The sequence below is a fragment of the Haemaphysalis longicornis genome, unplaced genomic scaffold, assembly GCF_048455015.1.
Source record: "Haemaphysalis longicornis isolate Haplotype H1 unplaced genomic scaffold, Haemaphysalis longicornis Haplotype H1 scaffold_8, whole genome shotgun sequence".
NCBI classification, from domain to species: domain Eukaryota; kingdom Metazoa; phylum Arthropoda; class Arachnida; order Ixodida; family Ixodidae; genus Haemaphysalis; species Haemaphysalis longicornis.
Genome location: NW_027526445.1, coordinates 160,914,368 through 160,937,278, shown reverse-complemented (window position 1 = coordinate 160,937,278; position 22,911 = coordinate 160,914,368). Strand labels below are relative to the sequence as shown.

The 22,911-nt window shown below is 46.6% G+C and overlaps 1 protein-coding gene across 1 annotated transcript in view; it reads right to left on the bottom strand.

Annotated features, from left to right (window-relative positions):
• Positions 1-206: 206 nt before the first annotated feature.
• LOC144149085 (lactosylceramide 4-alpha-galactosyltransferase-like) overlaps positions 207-22,911 on the bottom strand; it is a 44,200-nt gene continuing 21,495 nt past the window's right edge. The window contains exons 2-6 of the mRNA XM_077680621.1: positions 22,004-22,110; positions 13,284-13,522; positions 6,056-6,262; positions 3,397-3,612; positions 207-2,378 (exon numbers count right to left, since the gene is read on the bottom strand). Coding sequence (XP_077536747.1) covers positions 2,145-2,378; positions 3,397-3,612; positions 6,056-6,262; positions 13,284-13,522; positions 22,004-22,110 — 1,003 coding nt within the window. The 3' untranslated portion in view covers positions 207-2,144. The remainder of the gene's footprint in view (positions 2,379-3,396; positions 3,613-6,055; positions 6,263-13,283; positions 13,523-22,003; positions 22,111-22,911) is intronic.

The window sequence follows — 22,911 nt, the reverse complement described above, 5'->3', positions numbered from 1 at the left end:
AAACAGCAGGATTAAGCTCTGAACGCTCAGGATCAGCTGTTTGTGGACTCTGGAACGCGCAGCTGTTCGGAGCTTACAACTTGTGGAGATGGGAAGTCATGGTGTTTATCTCAAGGTCTATTACGCAGGTATGTAAAAGTGTTTCTGAATTGCATTACGTAACTATGTGCCGAGCAGTAAAGACAGGTAGCACATTTTTTGGGGGGTTTATCACGATGTTTATTTAAATACCACCTTTGCGTCTCCGCAAAACCACCATCAACGAAAAAAATTAGCAGTGGCTTAGCTCGGCTATGCCAGGATATACGTAGCGTGAGGTAAGGTTCAGCTGGTTATTCTTAGGTTGTCTAGGATTAGCTGATCATCACGGTTACTGCTGCTAAAACTATTTCAATCCAATCCAATCCAGTCTCGTCCAGTCACTGCTCCTCACGCATGCGCACCACAACTCTCCAGGAGCCACGCGAAACGGCGATCAAGCGGCGTCGGCGCAGATTCAGACTTGGCTACTGCGTAACGGAGGCGCACAGCTAGGCACGCGCCGGCCCCAGTGCGTCTGCCGCGGCTATGACGTCACTCCTCTGGAATGCGCAGACCGGCGAATGTGAAGACCCAATTCTCTACACACCCGTACGCTAATTGGATTGGATTTCCAATCCAATCTTTTTTAGTCAGTCCAATCCAATCCCATGCTCCTCGCGCTTGTGCAGCACGGCCCTTCAAGGTCCACGCGAAACTGCTCAACCTCGGCCAGTATAGCTTACGCTACAAAAGCTCCAGGGTAGGCCACAAGTAGACGCTTGCGGACGCCATCGCGGTGCCGATCGCGCGCAGTGTTGGCGGCACGGCCAGGGGATCGACTCCCAGCGCTGTTCACAGCGCAGTTTTGGGAACGCGACGTTCCCTTTTCCTGTGCGCCCTCTCACTTTGCGCGTTCCCACTCCCCGCAGGCTGCACTACGTCACCCCCACGCTGGGAAATAACCAGATCTTTCCTTTCATTATGCGCCCTCACACTTGCCGCTTTTGCATGGTAATGGTGATGGTTCTTGTGTGGGATCAGGCGCTGTTAGCCTGGCTGTATATGCGGGCAATACCTCCGCCCGAGCTCCTCCTAATTAGTCAATGTTTGGGTCCTTTAACCACGAGTTTGGCAGTTCCGTCTTCTGAAGGAAACTTAGTACAAGGCGCGACACGTCTCTCCCCGCCATCCAATGTCCCCTTGGAAAGACGATGTGGTCCACAGTGTTGAGTGGGGCTGCCAACTTTCGAATTGCTGACAACATTGCAGCCCGCTCGACACCATGCTCTGGGCAACACAGTACATGGTGGTGTACATGCCCTATCACTGGACATGACGAACACAGAGGCGATAGCACGAGGCCCACCTTGAATAGCCATGCTGTGGTCTTCGCTGGGCCCGTTCGGATGCGGAACAGCAATGTTGCCTCCGATCTCATAAGTCCCTTTGTGACGCAAGGCCTACTTTACGCCGACTCTCCGAGAGTGTGTGTACATGCTCATCACGTGCTACTTCGATGAAAGAGACCCAGAAATTTCCTTTGGTATTTGAGCAAAGCAGTATATGTCCAACCACCCCAGTTTTTATTCGGGTGTCATCGATTTACTCGGCGCCACTCCGGGGGTCCTCCTCACCACCGCTGACACCTCTTTCACAACTCTTTTACCCCTCGCCTCCACCGATGCCCATTTGGCTAATTGCGCAGTCGGCAGATAACGGCGGTAGTGCGTTTATTAGATGATTGCGAAAAATAAACAGAAGCACAGATGGGCGTAAAATGCACTGACAGTTACTACACTCCCTAATATAAAATTTGTGCGCAGCGCGAGCTGCAGTCTTCTCGGTCATGTCGCATTTCTGCTGCGTCTCAGGAAGTGTTCGCGTGATCAGCGAACGTGCTCTCGCAGGTCCATGAAGCACGGTCGGGGCCGTTTCCATCCCCGCAACGTATGCTTCGGTCGGTAGTCAAAGCGTGGTTGGTGGTAATTTGCCGGTGCCGCCAAGCCCCACGAGGTGGTTGCTTAACTTCGGCTGAGCTTGGAAGTGAGAGGGACGCTAATACGCGTTTCCTGAGCTTGTACCTATAGTAATAAGCTTCGGTTGAACGAATCAATCGGTAAATACTAAAAGCTTCCGGCTAAGCTAAGAGACTGCCGCAGACTCTCCGGGCAATACATCTCGGCCGCCTGCCTGTATGCGCAGCCGGACACCGCAGGCGCGCGCGAGCTCATTTTGTTGAAGACGTGCATGACGTAGCTTTGGCCGCACCTTCTCCAGGCCTCGCGGCTGCAGCTTGAGTTGAAGAAAAGTGGCCATTCGGTGTACGGCACGGGCAGGAAAAGGTGGTGGGGGAGGACCTGCGTGGGCACATGTCGTTTGTACTTCACTAGGACTGCATAGTTAGGGATTACGACTCTGCAGTCAGGGAAAGGTGGACAAAAGGTTGTGAAAGAAAACGCTGTCAAGAAATGACTTGTAGCCAAAATTCGCAAAAAGAAGCATCATGGATTTTTAAACTCAGCACATTTTTGCGTCATTTTGAGAGTTCTGACTCTATTATGATTCAAAGTGATGCCTTGCCAGTTTTATCCACATAAAGGAAAGCCAGCAGTCTATTAGCCAAAGACAAACATTGGGTGGCCTTTTGGCTGCTCTTTTCTTCTTTTTTATAAAAGGACTATGTAAAAAGTTTTGTTCCAGAACAAATTAGCGAAAAACAATCGTCCAGAGTGGGAACCGAACCCATGCTTTCTGATTAGTTGTCCGAAGCATGGCCAACGCCTCCATTCCTGCAATCTTGGTGCCAGATGAAGCACATAAAGTGTATCCCGTGAGTCGATTGCTCTGTTAATTCCTTCCTGGTTCACCTAGCACCATCAAGTGGTTAGCTGCGACCACTGCTGCAATCTTCTTGATCACCTGCTAAAACGACCTTTCTGTTGGGACTGTTGGGCTAATATATAGCGTCGTGGGTTCAAACCTACCGGATGCTTTTTTTTTGAAAAAAAAAAGCTTCATAACATCAGTTTTGCGCATTCGTTTCGTAAATAAGGCGTAAATAGCAACTTTTAGGTTGGTTTTGGTTCGAATGGGAACCTATCTCTACATTTAATTGGGGTTAAGCAGGCAGAGGAATTCTAGTCTTGCATTAAATTGACTTGGATACAGAATGTCGCGCTGAGCATGCGTACACAAATATGATGCTAACAACTGCTATGGTAAACTGCTAGCTTCTCGGACAATCTCCAGACTAGTAGTGAGGGTAAAATTGTGCGTGAGTGCCTACCGGCGTGCTGACCGAGAGCGCGTCACTCTATTTTCACGATAGTTAAGAACAACAAAGTGCGGGGTAAAAACAAGGAAGTAAGCCCATACCGTAAGTGCATCAGTCCCACCACACCACTGTCCTACGACGACATTAATATTTCGGCACCCACATAGGGCCAGCACTTCTACTCGCAGTAGTTCGGGACCGATGGTCGCCCATTTGTTGGGTTTGTAGACACGGGATGCACGTTGCATCAGCGCCAGCAAGAACGGGTGACCGGCTCGGAAGCCCAAGAAGCCGTTGCTCACCATGTCGCCATTTTTCTGTAATATAAAAGAAAACAAAACCAAAGAAATTTTCTCTGGGTTTCCACAGAAATACGGTTCCTTTGTGTGGGCTCTAGTCAATAACACGCTCCAGCTGCAAGAGGTACTTGACTTGTTTCATTAAAGCTTGAGCGTAATCGCTTCTAACAATTGTAGCAGCGAATTTACTCGAGGTTCATTACACTGATTGGTAGTGTGCCCTATATAATTGCATTTTGCGGATTAAGTGATATCACACTTGCTAAGTGGGTGATTCATAATTATTTCCAACAATTCTAAACAGAGGAAGGATAATATACTAAGCAATTTACTTTAAAAAACCCAAATAATTACGGAAACGGGGAATTCCTGCGTTTCCCCAAAGTAACGGGGGAAAAACCCATTTTCCCTTTTACTTTTCTTCCGTGCGGTTGCTTGGTCGCGATTTCAAAAAAATGATCTAACTGCAGGAGGTATGTCCAGCTCTACAAATTAGTGCCTATACAGACTTTAACGTGAACAGATGGAACGCTGTCAGCCGCATTTCCGCATCCGATACCACGTCCATGCCTGTCTTCGCAGTTATCATATCTATAAGGCTTATTTTTCCTGCGATGCCACTTCACCTGCTTTTGTCCAGGTATTTTTAGTGTGCTGGGATCAGCACTGCATAGGCCAACCGCGGAGCGCTGGCAAGAAAAAATTGTCGTTGGACTGGACTGACAGCGGCGGGATACGATTGCCTTTGAACGCTAAAGATATTTAAAGCGCGCCAAAGTAAAGGGAAGCTTGCTGTGCCACACATAATGGCGAAATACGCTAAACCTATTGCAGGAGAGAGAACTTTAAACAATGGCAGGGCAGGAAATGACTATGGGTTTACACAAAGGCATATCAAGCCCTTAAAAAACAATTCCCGTAGTTGTAATTGAATCTGGGTCCTTGGCATTATGAAGCCGACGTCTATCCGATTGCGCTATTCCGACACGTTCGAAGAACTAGGTCGACCATAACATTTACTACATAGTCACTAAGCGAAAATGTTCACATACGGCTGCTAACATGTCTGCCTTAGCCAGTGCTTACATTATATACATACATACACATACACGCATACATACATACAAACGTGCACACATACATACATACATACATACATACATACATACATACATACATACATACATACATACATACATACATACATACATACACACATACATACATGGAGCAATAAAACTTGGAAAACGGTAGCCAACACAAGAAAACTGAACAAGGTAGCGACCGCGGATGTTGCCAACGTTTCTGCAGAGACTTGCCTTCTTCGGGCCTTAACGAAGGAAGCCTGTTTGCTGAAACGTTGGCAACTATCGTGGTCGCTACCTTGTTCAAAGTTTTCTTACATACATACTTACATAACTACATACATACGTACATACGTACATACACACACATACATACATACATACATACATACATACGTACGTACGTACGTACGTACATACATACATACATACATACATACATACATACATACATACATACATACATACATACATACATACATACATACATACATACATACATACATACATACAGACATACAGACATACATACAGACAGACATGCAGACAGACAGACAGACAGACCATAATTTTCGCGTTGCAGTCGTTTCCCAAGGAAGACTCTCGTCTTTAAAACTTCTTAAATCAATCATTTGGCCATTGCATCAGCGCATTGGCACGCCGATTGTTTGCATGCACCTTTGAATGGGAACATCTCTGGTTTGTTGGGCTAATCCTGAGGAAGAGGCAAATGCACCAACCATGGGCTTTTATTAAAGCGGTCGCAACTTTTCGGAGCCTAGTCGGGTCCTGTATCAAGGGTGACTGTTTTCGACCACAAGCAGCAATCTTATTAGGTGGGTAGTTGTTTTTTTCGTTTTCTTTTGCTCTTTTCTTGGCCTTGCTCATCGGAGGCCATGGGCGTCATTCAGAAGTGTGTACCAGGTGCTTGGACGGGGGGCATCGAGGCACGACGTTTAAGTCCCGCAGGGCTTGGTATAGAGGAGGAGGTTCTTGAAGAGTGAGATACTGCCGGGTGGCGCTTACGTAACATTTTGCCAGCGCTGCCGCTTCTTGGCCGAAGTCAAGGTGCAGAGATTTCAATGTGAATTCTGTCTGGTTGGGTAAACTTGAGGAAGAGGCAGGCACTAACCAATGACGTTTATTCAAAGTGGTCCCAACGTTTCGAGGCCTACTCAATTCCTTCATCACGGGTGGCTGTTTTCGTTCATAAGCTGAAGTTACATAAGGTGGCTTCTTTTTGTGTTTTTTACTATTTTCCTGCCCTTGCGTTCCAAAGGCCCTGGGCGTCCTTCAGGAGTGTGGATGCCCTTGGTTGCTGTCTTTGCCTCTTTCTCGAATAAGTAGTTGCTTAGAAAAACTAGCTACGTGCTCACCGTAGGTGACTGCGAGACAAAAGGCAACGTGAGAAAAGCGAGCGATCGCATGACAACCACGTCGAGGTCGAGGTAGATTCCGCCGCGATTGAAGATCTCGGCCAGTCGGAGTGCGTCCGCCAGATGCTCGATGGGATGGGCGCTCTTGTTTAGCGCTCCCGACTCGTACCACGACTCCATGGGTGTGCCCCGGAACGCCTTTGCCGGCTGTTTACGGCGGGAAAAAAAGCGTGACAGTGGGATTTATTGGTTACTCTGGATTTGAACGATCAATAAAATAAATCGAAATTGCACTTTCCCATCTCTCACGCCATAAACTTTCTTCGTAAGCCCATGACCCACGTGAACAGACCAGTAAAAAAGAACCAGCCGTGTATAGAAGTGTGCTGGACTGCAAAACAAATCAATCGAGGGTAGCACTCCTGCCGCTTCGAGTTAATGCCCGTATACTCCTTACATCCGTTGTTGAGTATTTCGCTGCCAATTGAACACTTTTATTTCGTTCAGATGTACTTCAGTTTAGTTTCACAATCTTTAATTGAGATTTAGTTGGAATTTACTGCAACTTTATCCCTGTGACTTGTTTGCAAACGCTTCCTGCACTGCGCACAAGCGACAAATGCGATGTCCTTTCACGCGCTTTTCTATTTAGCAACTCATAAACGGAAACGAACCCTTTAGGGCTCTCTGGCCTCGAGGCAGAGTCCTGGATACTGGCGCTGACGGTCTGGGATCAAGTCCCAGCAAACCTTACCACCCTGCTTATTTTCATCGCTTGAACATTTCCTAAGATCAATTGTGTTCGTTGTTTTCGTTATTAAGGGTAACTTGGTATCCATTAGGTCATGTGAGGTTGTGGGCGCAGCCTATGACCCCGTTGGTTTAAAGTTCTGCATCTCGCAAACTGAGGCGACAACTCACGACATGCGGGGCGCGCTGGGTTCAGCATTATACGTGTCCTGAAGTTCACCAGTGAGACAGGACTGTACAGCGCGGCTAACTTGACCAGGCATATATACCGCAAGTTCGCTGTGTAGGTTGACCGTATTTTTCGGCGGTGGTCAACAGTTGTTGACCCACGATTGCTCGAAGGGTGACTCACCAGTAGGCCATTATTGGGTCATCTGAGATGGAACCACAATGATTAACCAATAACTCACCAGGGTGGGTGAAAAAATGGATGCGGAAGGAGAAGGACGAACACTTGCGAAACAGTTTGAAAAATTCCTGATTGATTGTAGGGCTTAACGCGCCGACGCAACGCAGGCGATGAGGGGCGCCGTAGTTGAGGGCTCCGGATTAATTTGGACCAGCTAGGGATCTTTAACGTGCGCCGAAATCTCGTACTACACGGGCGTTTTTGCTTTTCGCCTCCATCAGAAAAGCCACTACCACTGCCGGGAATGTAGAAAACTTCCTCAAGCTCTCACCACCACTACACACGTGGCGACGGCGACGATGTTACTAGTGATACACTATTGAGTCCATGAATAAAGTTTATACCTCCGAAATTTCACTGCCAAACACCAAGGTGTAGCGGTACATGGTTAGTTAAAGGAATGATGAAATATTTTGAGAATCGATAACACCAGGCTATGAATATATATATATATATATATATATATATATATATATATATATATATATATATATATATATATATATATATATATATATATATATATTTGACGAAACAATCAAGAGAGAAAGGAAATCTTTTTTACCCCCAGGATCACCCTCTGTTAACCTAAATAAGTGGCTAGAGCGCTTTTTTTACAGCGTAGCTGGTGCAGGTCGAACCTTTTCATCCTCTAGGGCGTACGTCACGCAGTGGTAGGGGTAGTTTCCCAGACTCTCCAGCGGCCTCTATCTGTGTGTCTCAGAACCGTCTGGGCGGCAGTCCCCAGACCCACCGATAGAGTTTGCCGTGGTCTCGCAGGGGCGGGTCCCTCCCGATTTCTCTTGGGAGGGAGACGGGGGAGAGGGAAGGTGCCTGCCATCGCTGACTTATACCACCGATTTCCTTGCACGAACCGTAGAATTTGTGCGGGGACGGCACGGACGTATTCGGACGAACGCCCGTTTAGGTTAGAGCCCACACAAAAGAACCCCAGCTGCGCTGTTGCAGCAGATTTCGCGCTGTGTGGAACTAGGTACAATTCTACAGCGGAGCTGTATGTGGCGCTTGGTTCCAACAGATTATCTCCGGCAACAGAGGGATGTACGCAAGAATCGCATTCGAGCATAGCGCCACTTTTCGGCGCTGACTCAAATCCCCGAGATCGTCCAACTATGCGCCAAACGTTCAGGGTGAGGGGAAACAATGACAAAAGTAAGTAATGAACCTGGGCCTTCATATTTTCATAATGCGTATAGTGCCCCTTAAAAAAGTCCTTTTCTGCAATGCATTTGCGTTTATTGATTGATTGATTGATTGAAGGGTTTAACGCGCCGACGCAACGCAGGCGATGAGGCGCGCCGCAGTGGAGGGCTCCGGATTAATTTTGACCACCTGGGGATCTTTATTGTGCGCCCAAATCTCGTACACACGGGCGTTTTTGCTTTCCGCCTCCATCAGAAAAGCGGCCGCCGCGGCCGGGAATCGAACCCGCGACCTCGTGCTCAGCAGCGCAACGCCTTAGCCACTGAGCCACCGCGGCGGGTCAAGCATTTGCGTTTAGAGGTGAGGTCTACTTTCACGGTATTGGAGCATGCTTAGTCTTTGTAAGCTGGCTTTTGTGCATTGCGTGCTGCACAGTTCGCATAGCTGTTGATTGATTGTAGGGTTTAACGTGCCGACGCAACGCAGGCGACGAGGCACGCCTTAGTGGAGGGCTCCTGATTAATTTTGACCACTTGGGGATGTTTAACCTGCGCCGAAATCTCGTACACAAGGGCGTTTTTGCTTTTCGCCTCGATCAGAAAAATTACGCCCAGCTCCCCTAGCGTGGGTTTCCCTCGGCGTTTCCGTTGGGTTGATTCTCCCATCGCGTGAAACGTGCCATAAACGCGTACGATGCATTTCCGTCTACTACGGGGTTCCCGCATCCTATGCACGTCGCTTTGCAGCGTCATCGTCGGTGGTGCTAGAAGTTCTGTTATTGGGCTGGCCGGTGCTTGTTGCGGTTGCGCTGACCATCGCGATAGCAGGCTTGTTAGTCTCCATTCAAAGCAGCGTTGAACATCGGAGCACCGGCGCTGGAACGACAGAGTGGAGCGGCGCAGGTACCGCGTTGTATACCGCCGCATAACGGTGAGGGGAATGAGAGAGAGCAGCGCATGCGCATTCGTTAACCGAGCGCTAGCGCGCGCCGACGCACAGCTGGCATTGCGAGGAGCGAGCGCTAACCCGCAGATAACGCTGCGGTGAGAGCGGCGGAGAGCGCATGCGCAGCTGGCGCGGACAACGACGACGCCGGGTGGATGGAGGGATGCATGCATGCATGGACAAGGCGGGTGAATGAGATGCGCCGCATCTAAAAGCGGCCGCGTGGGCGGGAATTGAACCCGCGTCCTCGTGCTCAGCAGCACAACGCCTTAGCCACTGAGGCAGCACGGCGGAAGTAGCATAGCTGTTATGGAGGGACTACGATTACAGGAAAAGGATTCCGCTCTTGTGCTATCGAATGCGTTCTGAAATAAAGATATGGCAATTAGCCGCAATAAGGGCTCTACCATTAAGCTGACTTTAATTTACTCGTTACAATTGATTAGTTTATAGCGAAGTTGTCAATGTAGAATTACTGTCTGCTGTCGTGTACGGTCATGTACTCAGAGACAATGGTTCAAGAAGACGCCTGTAACTGTTGTTTCACTACAACAATCCGGAAAAACATTCTATGAGAATTAGCCGGTAAGACGACTCTAACTTTAGACAACCATAGCCCTATTCATGACGCACGAAATTACCCGCGAACTCTAAATTTGCCGGAAGTCTTTGTTGATTGGCTTTGAATATTTATCACGTGCTTCCGGTTGACAAAGCGGTTGTGTGTGTTTTCGTCATTTTGACGTTTCATGACGTTTACTGGCAGCAGTTCTGAAGTTTGCCTTATTTCTCATTACTGAAAGCGCACAACTCTTGGCCGGCAATGAAAAACTAGACTAAATGCCGCGAACATAACAACCTAGGCCTGTTTTTGCTGTTCAACAACAATACGGCTTGTATGTCATGCCCGCTCTGTGATTGGCTGAGAAGGTGTGACATGATTTAAGCAGTTGGCAGAAACAGTCGTGTCCCATATTGCCAACTTCAGCTTACGTAAAAGAGACGTGATGTTACGCAGCAGCTGAACATGGCAGCTCCTGTCGCCGTGAAGTAGGGCAAAATATTTCACCGATTTTCGGCGCCGTGAAATACCCGTGAATTTGCAGCAGGCGCAGTTTCGATTGAAGCGCGGTTTAACGGTGTTTTGTACCGAAAGAAATAATAGCTTTGACTATTTACAAGTTTTCGATCACGGAGCAAACAAATAACGTGCCGTATTTTGTTTTTATGTTTGGCAATAAAATAAAAATTATTTGTTGTCGTAACAGCAACATAAGATGTCAGTACAGGCCTCTCCATGACAAAGAGAACCCAATGCATGGCATTTGTCCCAACTCCTCCTAGTAAGCTGCTGGGTCACATGATTGAACTCAAGAGAAAAATGGCAAACAAAACTGACTGATTTATTTATTACTGTGCTGATTGAAGTCGAGCTTGACGAATGAGTGAAACGGCAGCATTGGTACGCGCGGTGGTTATCAGGCGTAGCGCTTCGCGGCGCTAATGCGTGATACAACCGCTGGCAACGGCCGTCTTTTTCTGTGATCACACCATGAACTTGTAACATAGCAGCAGACGATAGCGTGGCAGCGGTGGCGGCCGGGAAGGTGATAACGCAACGAAGCTTGCATTGAAGCAGACAGCTCAATTATGTTATTAAAAACGATTGAAATAAAAAAATGAATAACGTAAAAAAATTCTGTGATGTTCTTTAGCTTCAGATTTGCCTTTCCCTCGCTTTTGGATCAACGTTACTCGATCGTTTTGTGGTATTCACGCCAATTTTGACCTATAGAAATGTGTTTTTCTTGTCAGCCTCAGCTACCGTCCTAATTTTTATTGAGCATGCCAACTGTTTTGTTATATTGTATGCACAATATTTGATACCTTGGTTTTGACTGCTATGAGTGAAGCATGAAATTACACTGCATGTCGTCATACCTATACCTGCATCACGTCCCTGATTGCGTACGTTGTGCTAACGCGAAAAACATTTCGAATTAACTGTAAATTCATGCAGTCGAGAATAGGCCCCCAAGCTTCGCTGGTCATCCTTAACAAAGTCGGAGGGAATTGAATTTTATTTTTAAGCCTCGAGCCTAACCATTGTTTTTTCTTGTAGTCGTCGCAGACACCACAAAAAAAGGAAGGTTTCACTTCCTCAAGTTGGCAGTAGCAGCGATTGAAGAGACTCTGCTAAATTCTCGATAAATGCTTTTGTTAGAGAGTTTTAGCTGACCGTTTCCGACGCTCCGCTATGCTGCCGACGTCCCGCTCAGCACAACGGGAGCATCAGCAGCAGAAAGGCTTTTAGCTAAGCGATAACCGCATCGTCCACGGCGGGAATGATTCGCGTGACTGGTCGTTTCGCCTGCGTGTGTAAACCAAAACTTCATCCTAATGGAAGCGTAAGAATTTGTATTTGGTCGTCCAAGCAAAGCAAATTACAGTGTTTCTTGGCCTCAATTAACCTTTTTTGTATAACGTAGACGCTGACAAGGTATAATTTTTCTAAATAACAAAAAAATAAACCGATAACCTTAGCATTAGCCAAGCCAAGGCTGTCTTTCTCGGCGCTGCATATAAGCAGCCCCGCGCTTCGGTCCATGTTTTTCGCTTCCGTTCTAAAGCTCGTTGCTGTGTGTGGCACCTTTGCCTATTCGGAAGCGCTTTCGCGATTTCGTCGCTCGTGTTTCAACTGAAGAAACGGAGTTCGCCGTAGCGCGCTTGCATCGCGGAGGCAGCCATGTTAAAACTCCCAACGGTAGCGTAAGCTGCATGCGCGACGGTCCGCTAAGAGGCCACTGTTAGCGGAGCGGGGCCCCGCTCCGGTATCACCGCTAGCGCGCTAGCAGGCTACGCATGCGCAATGGCGCTCTCGCTTGCTATCGGAGCGGAGTGGACCCTCATAAACGGTCAGTTAAAACTTTCTATTATTTCCTGCGCGTCTGGAAGCACTGCCAGAGCTATAGTTGTCGTCAGCCCGTAGCTGCACTGATTTATTTGCTCGTCGCACGAGTGGTGCCTTCCGTTGCTACTTCGCTCTTGTGGCATTTGTTAAAGTGGCTATCGAACGCGCTTATTGCTGCAAGTGAAAGAAGGTAGCCAATAGCCGCCAAAGCACTCTAATCACGCAATGCGTGCTGTAGCAGAACGCCAAGACGCGGAAATAAATTTTTTGCAAGTTTCCATGTTACCGGATGGCACAGAGAAGTACCCAACAGTCCACGAGTGAAGACTGCTTTTTATCATTGTAGGCGAAAACACGTCTTTTTTTTCTAACGACCGAACATAAGGGAAGGGATTTTTTCCCCGCACACTCAAAAACTGAAAAAGACACTGGCGGCATTCCGTTCATTCATCACTTCCGAGTGATGGTCCCACTGATGCTTTTTCAGCCCCCTCTCGCGGGGTCCCTGGCAGCGACAGGTACTACGACCTCAGCCTCAGGAAACGTGACATCTTTCAGCTCGCCCCACACTCTAAACTCTCTATCACATCAACGTAGTCCGCAATGAAGCGTCTTCCAAAACGGCCGCCATGAGGGTTTTCAATTGATCTTACCCGACTTAACTCCACACTCGGTTATTTCCCTCCTTTCCCGAATTGATGCAGTTTTATGTGTAGACCACGGCTGCATTACTTTGGCGGTGGCTCAGTCCCCAAGCTGATGCGGTGGCTCGAAGTTCTAATTATCCTTGGCGGAGGCCTCCCACGCTCGCCTTAACGGCAATATTATACATAGCCTTCTACGGGAGCGCAGGTGGATAAAAACGCAGAGTTTGAATTATCTACAAATTCGAGGGATTGAAATTCGAAGTTATAAGCTTTCACTGTACTTTATTCCTCTTTAATCCTATCTCCCATAACTTTCACCTTAAGGTTTCACCGGCCTCCTGACTTAAGCCAACAAAGTTTGTGAAAAAGACACTACACGCCTACCCCTTCAAAAGCACCTACCTTGATCTCATACATCACGACGTTTGGAAGAGCCCGTAGTACACGTACAAAAGGATTCTCCGTGTTTGATCGCGGTCCGTGCTTGTCAGGTACAGAGAGGAGGTGCACAGTCCACGAAGGGTGGAGTCGTGCCGCTGACTCTACGGCACATGCCTGGCGAGCAGAGAGTTGGCCGCGACCTCCGGTCTCGATGAAAACGATGCGGGGAACACCGCTGGGTTTCTCCTGCAAAGGAAAACCTGCCGTTCCCAGGCATACAGGGAGAAAGTTAGAATCAGTGGCGGTCTATTTTGATTGACAAATAATGCAAGAATGGATCACATCATCGTCCTCATCGTCTTCATCATCGTCGTCGTCGTATTTAGGCCCACGGCAGTGTGAAGGCCTCTCCCATTGAGCGCCACCTGCTCATTCGTGCTCTGCCCGAGTCTATTCTTTGCCTTCGGATATTCCTATTTCACCCTTCCATCGAGCTAATGGTCGTCCGCTTCTTCTAGCCCCGTCTTTCGCTTTAACTAGTTTGCATTGGTGATTCACATATTTTCATTTGCCTGCTGTTAGGCAGAGGTATTCATAACTACGCAAAGAACACAATTTATCCGTAAACCACAGTTATTTGATCTTCCCATCGCCTACTTTGCATATTTTTCTGCTTCCACATCAGTTGCCGCAATCTATGCGCCCCTACTGTGAAACTTACTAAACCTTGCCTGTCGTCACGCCGAGTTGAAACATTCCGGGTAGACGGATAATGGCAAGTCAAAGTACAGGTTCAATGGTCTGACACAGTTGAAATCCTTCCGCGAATAGCTCAAGTAGATAGGTAGACGGTTGTGCGGCGAACGGAACGTACCCCTTAAACGCCACAGCCCATCGACGAACTACGCTACAGCCTTCTAAAGTTGACTCATAATTTCATTCTGGAAGGAGCCTACAGCACCTAACACAACACGTCATACACACCACCATTTACGCCAGGGTAGCTGTTGCCATGTTTTTTGGGTCGATTAACACGCTTGAACTAAGGGCCGCTAACTTCGCGAAGTTAAGTACAACTGCTAAGGTCATGACCTTTGCTTTGCAAAGGTCATGCTTTGCTTTGGTTTGCTTTGCTTTGGGGTTTTGCTTTGCAAAGCAAAACCCCAACGCTGTCCGCTGGTACACTGTCCACAAGTGTCTGCAGCTTTGCTGAACAATAATCGACTACTCGAATACTACTTCGATGCTCGCGATTTTGCGCTGCAGGAAATTCTAACCTACCCCTCAGTGAAGCACCAACGACTTATAGTTAGGGCCCGCAGCAGTGTACGATCGCTGCTTGTAGATTGCCTGGAGCACTTTGATTGCCAGTAGCGCTTGGCATCTTATGCAGCGGGGCTAGCGGGTGAGAAACGCTGCGTTTTGATTGGATAAAGTTCTTGAAATAATGACAACGTTGTTAAAGCTAGCATAAAAAGCACAAACAAGCTTTGAAGATAGGGCTAGGCCAAGGAAGAGCCAATGGGCTGGCAATTGGTGGGAGCCGAATAAAAAGCTTCCGTTATACGTGTTTTGGTTGTAACTTACTTTGACATTTCCAGTCAACGACGACAAAAATATACAATGTTGCACTTATAAAAGCCCATAGGGAGTCAGTCCATGGCGTGACTCAACATACAACACCAGCATACTGACTTGCTCAGACTCTGGCCCCACCGGTCACTCCACCAAACACCCGCCCGGAGTCTTCGCTACAGCATAGTTTGAAATGTTTTCCGCGTAGTTCCAGCCAAGCTGCCAGTGCCATCGAAAGAAAGAGAGTGATTACGCACATGATCTGATGTTCGATGGTAGCACAAATCAGCTGTAAAACAAGGAGAAACATTACCCGACAGGGTAGTTCTGTCGCTGAGGAGTGTGCAGCTGAGCCCAAGAACGCGAGTTTCAAGCGGGCCGCAGCAAAATTATTGTGATGGACCCTGAGATGTAAACGGCTGTGTGCCGATTGCAGCGCGCGTAAGAGATCTCCGGAGCGTCTCAAGTATTCTATAGTGCTGCAGTACTGGCCTACCCGTTTAGCTTAACAACGTGCGGTTCTAGCTCCTTGTTTCTCCATGATAAACCCAAGTAAGCGCGAAAATATTCTGGCGTTGGACGTGAAAATACTCCCAGTGCTGCTTCGCCGCGTTGATCTGCTTCGCGGTGCTGCTTCGCCACGTTGAATGTTGTCATGGTCAAGTTCCAACGGCGGCCTGTCCGGACCCAGACAGTCTTGGGAGATGGCGGTCAACTACTATACCAGGGTGGCCAAATCATATCTGGTGACTGAGAGCTGTTTATGTGACTAAGACGCTTCAAGAGCCTTCAGAGAGGAAAATTTGAGAATAGGCAATCGCAACAGCCGAGGAGATACAGTGATGAGATTTGCCGAAAGAAATAATTTGAGGTTGATGAGCCAATTCTTCTACAAAATAAAGAATAGAAAATAGACACTGAAAAGTACCTATGGTAACAGAAAAAACGAAATTGACTTCATTTTAAGCCACAACCCGGTGTCGTGCGAAATGTGCAGGGGCAAAGAACATTTGGGGAAGCAACTATAGGATGGTTTGATACATGCAATGGCTGAATCGCAAAAGAGAAAGAAGCAAACTCGTAAAAACAAGGAAACATCGCATGGGGTCAGTCAGAACCAGATTGCAGGAGTTTAAAATAACTCTTCAAAACAAATTCGTGCTTCTGAACGAGCAGAACGAGGTCAGCGCAAATAGGCTAACTGACAACCTAACATCGGCACTCAGTGATCAACACCAGCTGTGGGAGATGCAACGTATAGCGAACAAAGTAGAAAACTAACTAAGAAAGCGGAGTGATTGTCAAACGTAAGAACATGAACGTGTCAAGTACAGCGGATCGGATTAAAATAGCCGAGTTTTCAAATCTGATTCACTGAAGTAAAGCAAACGACAAATGTTCACATAACATAGCAGTGATCCAGGAAAGAGGAAACGCTGCAAATGGGGGAAAGATTGAAAGCAACTAAGAGAAGGCTAGGCGACGGCAAAGACAGGATCTACGCAATCAAATATGAGCAAGGTAACATAACACGTCACTTGGAGGAGATAATAAATGTATGAGAAATATTCTACGCCAGTCTGTATGCCAGTGAGGTTAAACTAAGGGAAACTATTCAGAGTACAAGCTCAACTTGCCATGTCCCTATAGTAAATAAAGAGGAAGTTTAAAAGGCTATGAAATGCATGAAAATAGGAAAAGATGTAGACGACGACAGCGTAACTGTGGATCTTTTGAAGGAGGGGGAGATACTGTCCTGAAAATCTTGGCGTGCTATTTTTGTAATGCTTGAATACTCAAAAAGTGCCCATAGCCTAGAAAAACGCCAACATCATACTGATTCAATAGACGGTAGATCCCAAGGATTTCAGAAATTACGAACCCATCAGCATACCCTCAATTGCTTAGAACGTGTTTTCCAAAGTTATAGTTAGCCGCATAAGTGAACACGTCGTTTTCAAACAATTCAGAGACCAGGTTGGGTTTAGAAAATGGTACTCGACAATAGATCACATCCCTATCGTCAATCAACGGATAGAAAAATCCGCAAAGTACAATAAACCACGTAACATGGGAATTATAGACTATGAGAAAGTATTTTATACCGTACTTACTGCAGCCGTGCTAGGAGCACTAAAAGACCAGTGAATAGAGCACAACAACGCAAGAATTCTAGAATACATATACAGTCAATTCTTGTTGCTACGTACCCCACGTTAACGCATTTCTCGCACTTGCGAGCATTTTCAAAATCCCGGCCACATTGCTCATATTATCAATGTAAAAATATTTTAGAAGTATGAATTTTAATATAGCGCATGTTTCAGAATAACGCACGTAATGTATTTTCTCGTTTACAGCAGAGGAACATCAGCATTACGAATTCGGGTAAAGTAACAGCAGCGCAACTCTCGCGTTTCTGTGTGTGTCCCCCCAAGTGAAGTAGCTATCATCATCACCATGTTAGGTGCTAATTGCTAGCGTTACCGCAAAGCTGTAGTTTAATGTGCAGTAGCCTAGCCATCGTAGCCACCTTTGCCCCCTTTTTTTGTTCGTTCCTTGGAGTGTAAGTCGGTGGCCGGTCGGAGGTTCGGTTGTTTCTCACGCTATTCACGTGTGTGGGCAGGGATTTCATTGTGGTGAGTGATCCTGCTTCGAAGTTTATGCGAGATACAACAGTAAATGCAGCTTGCGACACAGCTAAGAAGAAGAGACAAGCGCCATCGTCCCAACGCGAACGAAGACATTTGTGGGTAACAGAACAAAGAAGATGGCACAACTAAGGCGTGTGTTTCGTCGCCTCTTTTACCTTTGTCTCTGTCTAATGTTCGCTAGTACAAATATTTCCTTAGAATTAGATGGGTCAGTGCCAAAAATTGATGTTTAACTGCACACGAACAAAATCCACACTTTCATCGCTTGTTACGATGATGTACGCGATGAGGTATTTGGCAGAGTGGAATCCGTCGTACGTGCTGCATTCGCGAGAAGAAAGTAACTGATTTCTTGAAAATAAAGCAGCTTTGATGTAAATGCAATGTTTACATTAGACAATTTGCTTATGTTAACACGCGTACGCTTCGAAGGTACGTCATTTCACTCGTAGGTGTGAGCACTGGCATATTTCCGCAAGTTTTTGATTGCATCGATATTTTAAAATAACGTATGGTTTTGTGTGCTCCCGCAACATTCGTTATATAGAGGTTTGACTGTACTTGGAATGCACAGGCAGGATAACCGTCCGCAAGCAAAGCGATAAATTTCCGATCCCAAACGGTGTAGGACATGGAGATACCATCTCACCGGACCTATTCAGAGCATGTCTGGAGGGCGTATTTAAAAAGCTTGACGGCGAAAACTTAGGATTAAGGATAAACAGGGAACGTGAGTTTCTGACGTTTGATGACGACACAGTCTTGTTAAGGGTGAGTACAGAACACGTGCGAACAACTCTCGAAGAACTACAATAAGAAAGCACGGCCATGGGTCTAAAAATACGAATAATTTTAAAGTAATGAGTTATAAGCATGCCAAAAAACATCCTCTGCAGCTCAGGAAAGAATAAACTAGTAGAAGTAAAGAGAACTAGCTCGGACAGGTGTTTAGTGCTCATACCAACCACGTGAGAGAAATCCTACGCTGAATAGGTATGGGTTGGGGAGCACTCGGAAAGCACTCCCGAATAATGAAAAGTAAGCTCTGTGCCTAAAAAGAAAATGTACAACCAGTGCATGCTGCCGGTGATTACATACGAAAATGAAACTTCGCAGCTCACTGAACAGCTAGCAAGCAGTCAGGCGGCTCAACGGGCCATGAAATGAATGTTAAGAGTCACACTCAGTGACAGTAAACGGGCTACCTGGATCAGAGAACAAACTAGAGTAACAGATATATTAGTTCAAATAAAAAAGAAATTTACCTGGGCTGACCATGTGGGGAGAGAAACCGCCATCTGGGGGACAATTGCGGTAACAGAGTGGATACCAAGAGATTGATCTAGAAGTAGGGGAAGGCCATGACCCGATGGAGGGATGAACTAAAGAATTTTATGGGCTAACTGTGGACTCGAGCTGCGCAGGACCGGACTGGTTGGAGGTCAGCGGTAGAGGCCTTCGTCCTTCAGTGGACCTGTGTAGGCTGCTGATGATGAAAACATCACATATTAACATAATAATTGCCCCAAATTAATCAAGACTCCATCAAGTGTCTCTTTATAGGCATAGTAAACGGCTACGGCTCCATCTGCTTGACTATTTTCGTTATCAACGGCAGGCTAACACTTAAACTAGCCAAGACGAGGTGCCACAGCCCTTTTAGTTTTATAGTACGAGCAACGCAGCCTGTATCAGGCCATGATATACAGGCGGCGTTGGTTACTACATGTAAAAACATTGTAGAAAACCACATATACACAAGCTTTTTCAAGAATTACAGAAGGGTAACGCGGGAAAATCCTTTATCCGCCCTTCCGGCAGCTTTCAAGTTGAGTCAAACGGCTTTAATTCTTGTTACCAAATTGCCTTTTATAATTTCTCCATCGCGTTGGCCACCTTCTCTTCTTCAGGTGACATCTTTCGGTAGGAAGTTTCTTCCTTGAGTGATCTACATGATATCAGCATTATGACGTATCCATCCAGCCTAACGCCACCTTGTTCTCTTAATGTCAGTTGCAATGCTTTCCACGCAAGTTTTCCCGTAATCCTTTACTTTAACATTTTAGCCAGCTTTACAGGACCGGGGTAATTGGTAATAATGGGATAGGCCTTTGCCCTTCAGTGGGCGTAGATAGGCTGGTGATGATGATTTTCAGGCCAATGGGAACAACTTATCTAACGAGTAAAGTCGAGTATAAATTTTAAGATTTCTCTTGAAGTAAGTATCAGTGGAGCATAAAGTGATTTTCAATGCTAGGGTACGGTAATTTGGTAAATGAAGAGTATACAGCGAAATGACATTGTTAAACTTGGTATACTTTCGAGCCCCTATTACAAATTTTTATGAAGCCTCTGATAAATACCTGCAAGAGAAATAAGCCGCTGAAGAACGTCGTTGTTTTGTTGATCGACGGCAGGTCAAGCATGATCGGCAGGTCATTAGGACAACGTAGGCCGTGGTTCTACTGTCCCTTGTTAAAGCAATCCGCATTATCAGCAACCTATCCTGCGCGGCTATAACAAGGTTTTATATCCTCGAGCCTGTGGCAGCAGAAGTCGTTGGCTAGTATTACGCAGCTTTGAAAAGGGCGTCTCGAGTGAAGTCATCGAATAGCGTGACGTTGTTAGCGACATCAACTCTATGTAGTAGGACCGCAGTCCAGAAAGTACGCCGCCAAAGGCGTTGTTTCTGGCAGTATCGTACTCCACAAATAAAGTGTAACGAAAAGAAAACTTTTTTATAAATACGTTTCCTTCAAAATTACAACAGCAAGTCTTTGGTCGTCGAACTGTTTACATCAATCGCACATTAGCCTCAAATATACCCAGGCTATAAAAACGAGGGGGTAGTGCGGCACGGACTGGTACATTCGTTGTGCCCTTTCAAGCAACAAACGGTAGGATGATGTCTGCAAATAAAAGCAATCGCATCAGAAAATAACAAATCCCTTCCATCCTGAAACAAGGGCGCCCGCGAAGCTTACTACCTTAGCGAAAGCGAAAACGACCAAAATGGAACCGCAATGACGCAAAATCGAAACGCAATAACCGAAATGAAAACGCAAAGCCATAGATCGGCAAAAAGGAAACCTTTTCATTTCACCGAGATTTTCCCGCAAGAAAAGTTTTGGTATACGGAATTGTAGATGATTTTTTCGGAACGCAGTGTCTAGAGTACCGTTCGACGGCACTCAAGCTGATCGTTGCAGGCATGGCTAGAGTGCCGTCCGAAGACATTCGAATATGTAACACTAGGCTAGCACCGGCCGAACAGTCTGTCATTGTAGTGTAGAGGATCTGTCTAAGCTTCTCGATCCAATAGTCGGTGGTTCGAGACGGGCTCTTGCCTCGGTTCTTGTTTTTTTTTTTTTTCATTTTTCATTATGTAATTAAAGTGTAATTTTTAAATGATTTCTTTGTGTGCGTTAGGTTATCTTATGTTACGTTTAGGCTGGGTTGCCTAGCTTTACGTTATCTAGGGCGATGTATTGCCAGACGCGGCAATTTCGCCATAGAACGCCGGTGGACGTCGATATAGTGGACTGCTTATAATACCGTCGGACGGCACTCCAGACACGGCCTTTTCGGAATTCTATGGAACGCTTATTATCTTCAATGGCCACCCACCCTTTCGTGGAGCGAACAGTGCGCGGCCTTCTCATGCCGCGTTTGGTGGTGAGCTGCCCGGCGAGAGTGAGCGACCACATCTGCAATGTGGCGGGATGTAGCTTGACACTTTTGCGCGTGTGCCCACGCCAAATATGAATGGCGATCTCCAACTATCCATCTACCAGATCCAACAAGGGCACAGTCAATACTTCATCCCTGGGCAATCCCTCTGAGTGGTTACGTTCCAGACACTTGAAGGGCATCACTACCTCCACCATCATCATGAAAATCATCATGGCCATTTTCATAACGTAGATAAAGTTAGCTTTACCACGAGGCGTTTTGGCAAACGCGGCACCACCGACGGCGCACGTCAGACAGCAGAAGCTTGGCTTCAAAACTTATGCGCCAGAGGACTGACTTATGGAGCAGGAACTAGAGTACCTGGGAGCAAATTTCAGATGAAAACTTGCCTTCCCGAACACCATTAGAAAGCATGACAGGAGTGACCCTCGATGAAGGGAAACGCGCGTTTTGTATTTGGCGGTGACTTCATGTAGAAGCCATGATAGCCGAAATTTAGTAAACGAAAGGAGCTTATGCAGGACATGAAATACAAAGAAAACAGGTGGACCAAGACGATGACACAGTGGCTATCTCGAGACAGGGGTAGAAAAGGGGCATACGATCAACCCGATATAGGGATGACGCAAGAAGAATCATGGAAAGAGCTGTTACGCGAAATCGCAATATGGAATTTGCTAAATTTCACCAGATAGGCATTCGTTTTATAGTTTCCGCAAATGTTATGGTAACTGTGAGAATGAAATAATCCCCCTGGTGCACTGACGGAGAAAAAAATGAAAGGGGGCGCCGCTTCCGACAATAATGAAAATTGCTTACTTTTTATATGCTCCCCGGAGTACCCTTCACCTATTGGCCAGCCGTATTCCTTCACGGTGAAGTAGCACGAGACGACAAACAGGGATAGCGTCAGGGGAAGGATGAACCTGCGGTTAGTAAAAAGAAATATCCACGGTGCCTGTCTGTTTTAAAGAGAATGGAAGCAAATGACAAACGTTCCACTGCGTGCGCCGTTGGGTGACTTTGTAAAAACACCAAAAAGAGCTTGAAAGATTTATACTTTGTTTTCTCGCTATGAATGGTAACTACAGGCCAGAACTTTCGGTATGAAAGATCAATATTTTAGGCGCCCATAACAGCCACCGAAAAGTGCCATTTAGTCATATCTAGGCGCAAACACCCTATTGAGGCATATATAGGCTGAATTCATATTTAGTTCTCCGGCATATTTCAGGGCAAAAGTTCGACTTGCAGTAAAATAACCTGACAAATCGTGGGAAAGTAATATTATTTGCTTCGTGAAAATAAGCTGCACAAGACTTGCTATTTTAAAATTTACGCGAAATTCATGGTGATTCGACACCAAAAGAAAGGCTTGAAAGCCATGACGAAACAAACCAATCTCAATGATTTGCTGCTCTAATAAGTTGTACCTCATTTTCCAAGATCTTTTCCAAGATGGCGCCCAGTAAGGATGCGTGTGTTCTGTGCTCGTGCGTCTTCTACGGGAAACAGAAATTTCTTCGTTGCGGTGAGTGCAACAGGCGTGCTCACGCAAAGTGCATAACGTTGCCGGACGAGGACCTACAGTCTATTAAGTCAGGCGCGCGTCCTTTTGTGTGCAATGCCTGCAAGTCTGCCTCGTCGCCGTGTGTGCTGGCTAGCCCTAACGACGACTACGGCGGCGTTGCTTCGGCGGCGACCCTTTCGTCGAGCCCTCCCCGCAC